Source organism: Limulus polyphemus, unplaced genomic scaffold, assembly GCF_000517525.1.
Source record: "Limulus polyphemus unplaced genomic scaffold, Limulus_polyphemus-2.1.2 Scaffold13513, whole genome shotgun sequence".
NCBI classification, from domain to species: Eukaryota; Metazoa; Arthropoda; class Merostomata; order Xiphosura; family Limulidae; genus Limulus; species Limulus polyphemus.
This window is the reverse complement of record NW_013679123.1, coordinates 451-6,877: the sequence shown is the minus strand read 5'-3', so window position 1 is coordinate 6,877 and position 6,427 is coordinate 451. Positions and strand designations below refer to the sequence as shown.

At 32.1% G+C, this 6,427-nt stretch overlaps 1 protein-coding gene across 1 annotated transcript; it reads right to left on the bottom strand.

Moving 5' to 3' along the window:
• Positions 1 to 1,088: 1,088 nt before the first annotated feature.
• On the bottom strand, positions 1,089 to 6,220 carry LOC106477236 (MAP kinase-interacting serine/threonine-protein kinase 2-like). The gene is made up of 6 exons (XM_013937827.2): positions 6,000 to 6,220; positions 5,579 to 5,610; positions 4,168 to 4,272; positions 3,932 to 3,987; positions 2,688 to 2,884; positions 1,089 to 1,416 (listed from the first exon to the last, which is right to left on the bottom strand). The coding sequence occupies exons 1-6, from the start codon at positions 6,203 to 6,205 to the stop codon at positions 1,104 to 1,106; spliced, it is 909 nt and encodes a 302-aa protein (XP_013793281.2). The 5' UTR covers positions 6,206 to 6,220; the 3' UTR covers positions 1,089 to 1,103.
• Positions 6,221 to 6,427: the final 207 nt, after the last annotated feature.

The following is a 6,427-nucleotide window of genomic DNA, read 5'->3' as shown; positions in this document are numbered from 1 at the left end:
TATTTACAGTTTCCCAAGAATACTTCCCGAGTGATAATTTATAAACTTCAATATGTACTGGCAGTATTTCACTTATCATCATCATTGTTATTTATGTAAAACATCACTCCTGATGAAGGTTGTGAAATATCGTCAGTACATGTAGTATTAAAGTGAAAGGTTGTAATTAAAAATTTGATGCATGGTAAAACATTGAGTTTTATTTCTGTGCATAGCTACACGATGGGCTATTTAAACTTTATCCACCAGGTGGAATCAAATCCACAATTTTAGAGTTATAAGTCCATAAATTTACTGATGACCCATGTGATGACATTTTTCTTTGAACTTATGCACAGCTGAGCCACTAAAAACATAAAATTTCCCTTGCTAGATATACTATTTCAATTTACCAACAGAAGTCAACTTGCCCCCAACCTGTTGCTGAACACACATCAATATGTATCACCATACCAACCAAGCCAACAAAGCAAAGATTCAAAACTCTTATTGTACAGACATCTCGTATTGTTGAGTATGTTAACAATGTTGTATATATTTAAGTTTTCCAACATAATTTAATTTATTATTTTTAAACATTTTTTAAGTTTACTGCTGCAAGTCCACTTAAAGAATGGATACCTTGTGGGCCAATAACACCTTGTTGGTGTTATTCCCAATTTACCAGTGTTAATTTTCTAATGACAGTTTTTGATAAGAGTGAGATAAACATAATTTATGGCTGGCTGTGAATAAAAATTGGGGATGAAGGAGTGATGGGTTTAGATTTGTGACTTGGCAAGAACCTACTGATAAAAATCATGGATCTTCCAGGATTTCAAGTATCAAAAAATAAAGTTTTACAAAATTCTACGACTTTCCAAGATTTTCATAACCTGTGTGAATCCAGCTACTTGTAGTTTGGATTCTCTTCTATTTTATAGTTTCAATATTTATCTATACTACCATGTCCAATTTCAACACCCATCAATAACCATGAAATTACACCATTTCAACCTCGATAGAAATATTCAGAGTTCATGAAAAAGATTTCTGAATGCATAGCCTTAAGCACCTCACAGCTTAAGTAACTTTTGTGAAACCCAATATAAATGATAGTTATATTAAAATACACACCTCCTCAAGATACTAGGTGTATCTAATGGCTTGGTTGGTCCCCCATGTGCTACCCACGGATGATTTAAAACCATCTCGGCCGTGTAACGCTGACTCGCATCTTTTACCAACAAATGCCGTATCAAGTCTTTAGCTTCTTCAGAAACACAGGACCATTCTCGCTCTGGAAAATCATAATCACCCTCTTGGATACAGGTGAAGAGCATCTCTTGACATGCCTCACAAAACTCGCCACGCTCCCATCCACAATCGCTTCCACATCGCCCGTAAAAAGGAGGGTATCCACACAGCAATATATACCTGTATTTCACATAAAAAACATTGTCAAATGTAAACCAATAAAATCCTAAAAATCTAGGCTTAACACACTCATTTTTACATTTTTGTAATTGAGATGGACAAAAATAATAATTATGCATTGAAAACAAAAACTAAGCCCAAATCAAATGAAAGATTACTAAAAACATCATACACGTAAAACTAAACCAATTTATAAACATCAAGTCATAGAACACAAGTTAATATGCACAAATTAAGTTGGCAAATGGAACAAGAAAAAAACAAACTAAATCTATGAACTTGTTCTCTATCTGAAATTGTTGTATATTCTGAGCAACGACACCAAAAAGTTTGTATATTGTTACTAGCCAACATAATTACTATATTGTATATTCTGAGCAACGAGACCAAAAAGTTTGTATATTGTTACTAGCCAACATAATTACTATATTGTATATTCTGAGCAACGACACCAAAAAGTTTGTATATTGTTACTAGCCAACATAATTACTATATTGTATATTCTGAGCAACGATACCAAAAAGTTTGTATATTGTTATTAGCCAACATAATTACTTTTTATTTCAATCATTCAATTGCCCCCCCCCCTCACAATCACCACCATCCACAAAAATTAAATGTGAAGTCAGAAGTCTTATTGTAAGTTAACATTTGTCTACTTACATGATCACACCCAAGCTCCACATATCACATCATTTATCAGATGGAGTTTATTATAAGTTAATATTTGTCTACTTACATGATCACACCCAAGCTCCACCTACTACATTGTTTATTACATGGAGTTTATTGTAAGTTAATATTTGTCTACTTACATGATTACACCCAAGCTCCACATATCACATCATTTATCACATGGAGTTTATTGTAAGTTAACATTTGTCTACTTACATGATCACACCCAAGCTCCACATATCACATCGTTTATCACATGGAGTTTATTGTAAGTTAATATTTGTCTACTTACATGATCACACCCAAGCTCCACATATCACATCGTTTATCACATGGAGTTTATTGTAAGTTAATATTTGTCTACTTACATGATTACACCCAAGCTCCACACATCACATCGTTTATCACATGGAGTTTATTGTAAGTTAATATTTGTCTACTTACATGATCACACCCAAGCTCCACATATCACATCATTTATCAGATGGAGTTTATTATAAGTTAATATTTGTCTACTTACATAATCACACCCAAGCTCCACATATCACATTGTTTATCACATGGAGTTTATTGTAAGTTAATATTTGTCTACTTACATGATTACACCCAAGCTCCACATATCACATCGTTTATCATAAGGAGTGGCTTCTCCAATGAAAGCTTCTACCACTTCTGGGGCCATAAACTCGGCTGAGCCCACAGGAGTTAACAGCTCTGGAGTACTGACTGGGGTTGTACTTCCAAAAACAATTCCACTTCCCAAGTCAAAATCACAAATTTTAACAGGGCAAACCTACAATAAAAACAACTATGAACAATTTGGTTTTTTGCAAGTTTTTTTTGTTTTTTATATTGTTATCCAATACTTTTAGAAATAAATTAAAATACTGCATGATCATTAGTAAACTGTTTTTGAAATACTCTTTCCCCATGTGATAGTATTCTGTACATTAGTCTTGATATTAAAACAACTCTACATCTTTCATGCATTTTTGTTCTTTTATCCCACAAGTATAGGTTAAAAAGAAATTACAACAGATAGAGGGATTAAACAGGACTGTATTATAATCTTTGTACTTTAGTACCATGTGTTTGGATACAAGTTAAGTGAAACAGTCTTCTATAGTTTCAAATAATAGTACTTTACCCTGTGTCCATGGGTGGAGGTCAAAGTTTGCATGCTATGGACTTACGATTGTTACATTAAAGATTCACATTTTAACTCGTATGTAACATTCACTGGATATTAAATTAGTTTCATTTGATAAAAGTTCTTGGTGACAACCTTATCCAGAGATCCAAGTTGAGGAAAAGAGGATAGTACTTTGTATTTTAAGATTTCCATAAACAGATGTCCAGGTTGATGAGACAATGGATTTGTTATTTTGTATACAATAACCAGATGTACACTACAAATACCACAGTGTGATAACATACACATATTTTGTCATGATTTTATTTAAAGAAAATGAAAAATTAAGCTATACCAAAACTACTGATTTGTCAGTATTCATCTCTTAATTGCTCCAGAAGAATAACCATTAACATTAGCAATTTTAAAACATGTTGAGATGTGTGGGAAGGTTACCGGTTGGAAATCTACAAACAACTTAAAATTAGCTTCAACAGAGCATCAAGAAATTGTTCTATACAGTGTGAAAAACCTATAGTAAATTCCCACAAAAATCACAATTGATATTTTTCAGATCTACTTAGAAGTCTTAAAAAAAATCCCTAGTATTCCCTCCACCAACCTAAAACAAATGTCTTAACATGAAAACACACAAAATTACGTTTTGTACAATATAACATCAAAAAAAAAAATTATAAATTATCTTACCTCATCTTCACTGTAACATAGTAAGTTTTCAGGCTTGAGGTCTCTATGAGCAATTCCTACGAAAAAAGTATTTCATGAAACTTTAATTTTAATAATGATTTACATTTTAGCATCCTACAAGTGAAATTAAAGGAATAAACAAAAAAACTGTCCAACAAATTAACAATGACACCCTAAAGATGATAACTACATAACTTCATGTAGGGTAAAGTTTATTTAAAGGACAGATAGATTACCTTTGTGATGTAAAAACTTCAAAGCACTGGCCACATCTCTTATAACCAAACTTGCTTCATGCTCTGTGAAGTATACCCGTTTCTCCAAGTGAGCAAGAAGAGGTCCTACAATTTAAATTAAATGTAAGCACATTTTCAGAAATGCCAACATCAAATATAAAACTTATTAGGGTGTAACTTACAATATTCTCTCTATTTTTAGGTGGGCTACCAAATCCACTACGTTTCCTATCTTAGGCAGCATTCACTTTAGGAGTCTGAACTACATCACCACTATGTTACTATAAATGTATAATGAATTAAAGATCAAACATAACTGTCTTTAAAGTATAGCACACTAAAACTGAAATAATGACCAGATGGCAGTAAGACATATCAACAGTACAAACCAAGACCCTGCTAACAGTACCCTAAACTATTCGCAGCTGACTTCAAAAATTGTGAATTATGAGCAGGGAGGAGATTGTGAGTGATAAGATTTGTAATATATGCAGTACATGCATGTTTTCTGCATGTTTAGAGGGAATGTTGATGACTGGTTAATGTAGAGGGAAGAGTAGAATTAAAACATAATTAGAGATTCCAAAACGTAACACGTTTTCCTAACTTTTAAGTCAACAATTACATATTATATTCTGGATGTTGATGACTGGTTAATGTAGAGGGAAGAGTAGAATTAAAACAAAATTAGAAATTCCAAAACGTAACACGTTTTCCTAACTTTTAAGTCAACAATTACATATTATATTCTGGATGTTGATGACTGGTTAATGTAGAGGGAAGAGTAGAATTAAAACATAATTAGAGATTCTAAAACGTAACACGTTTTCCTAACTTTTAAGTCAACAATTACATGTTATTTTCTGGATGTTGCACTTTACGAACTAGCTCTTTTGTTATAACCATAATGACAAGTACTGCGTTTTTAGTACAAGTATCAACTGTATATCCAAGAAAATACAGTCAAATAAAATCATTTCATCTAGTGATAGTTGTTTCATGGTGAACGATAAAATGAATGTTGCCACAAGTGCACTGAATATTCAGAATGTTCTTTACAATTTCATCCTCAAGTACACCCATAGATGGCGTTCAAAGCCACCAAGTATGATTTAAGTGTGTCCAGTAAGTAAATAATTCTGGAATGTTTTTTCTAAACCTTTTAAATTTAAATAAAATTGCATAAAAAAGTAATGAATAAAAAACACCTTATCAGGTACCTTGTTTCCCCAGTATCTTAATGATCATTAAAGAAATAAAAATTTCTGCAACGAAACCAGGGGCAACATTTAAAGAAACACTAATAAAATATGAACTTTGGACAGTGCATGTTTACACAACCCATAAATGAACCACTGATAAGTTAATTATAATTTCATAATGTATTCAAGGTAGAATAGAGAAAACATACCTCCTTTGACTTTTTCAAAGACCAAATAGAATCTGAAACAAAGAAACATGTATCAAAATAAGCTTAACCAACTACTCTTTAAAGCTAAAATATTAAAATTTCTTGTTTATGGATTGTAAAAACAAAATTTATGAACTGCAACTACTCGAGAGTTTTTTGTCATAGACTACATACTGTGGGTTATGTTAAAATCTCTGGGGCAGTCACTGTTCATAAATAACGTTTGTGTATAAAATTCCTGCTAAAATTCCAACTGTTAAAATGTAATGAACCAGATTTTAGCAGCGACAAAATAAAGCACAACAAGCACTAGTGCAAATATCTCACTTACAACTTCAGCAAATAATAAATTCATAATCAAATGTGAATTAGCCGTATCTTTACATCACAGTTGCTCCTGTAAAAATCTAATATTTCTTACCTGTCATCTTCTTCAAAAAATTCAATTAACTGGATAATGTTTTGACGGCCATGACAATGATGGAATGTTTCTACCTCTTTAAACACTCTTGCCCTACTGTGGCCTGGTTCTTTACGAATGACCTGAAGAAGAAAGAAAAAAAAAGGCTTAACATCCAACAAATTTCTACAACCATTAGAATGACTTGTATTATTGACTGTAAACATAAGAGTTTTTAAATACTTAAATAACTAACGTTTTCAGGCTTTTTCAAAGTTTAATATAGCAGGTTCTTATAAGCCAACCCTGAAAATGTAATTTAATGAAAAGGAGTATGTTATAATATCACTACATATGAATCTTTGTAGATGTTTGTAAATTGTTAAGCACAAAGCTATGCAATGGGACATCCATAATGTGCCCACAGTAGTCATCAAAGCCTAACTTTT

Bases quoted from the DNA above. Each gene is read 5' to 3' on its own strand.
- LOC106477236 (XM_013937827.2), bottom strand. From the start codon at position 6,205: ATGTTTACAGTCAATAATACAAGTCATTCTAATGGTTGTAGAAATTTG. The intron at 4,273-5,578 runs GTATGTTTTCTC...TTTAAATTGTAG, and splicing joins CTTTGAAAAAGTCAAAGGAG to GACCTCTTCTTGCTCACTTG. The intron at 2,885-3,931 runs GTAAGATAATTT...TTTTTATTGTAG, and splicing joins TATGTTACAGTGAAGATGAG to GTTTGCCCTGTTAAAATTTG.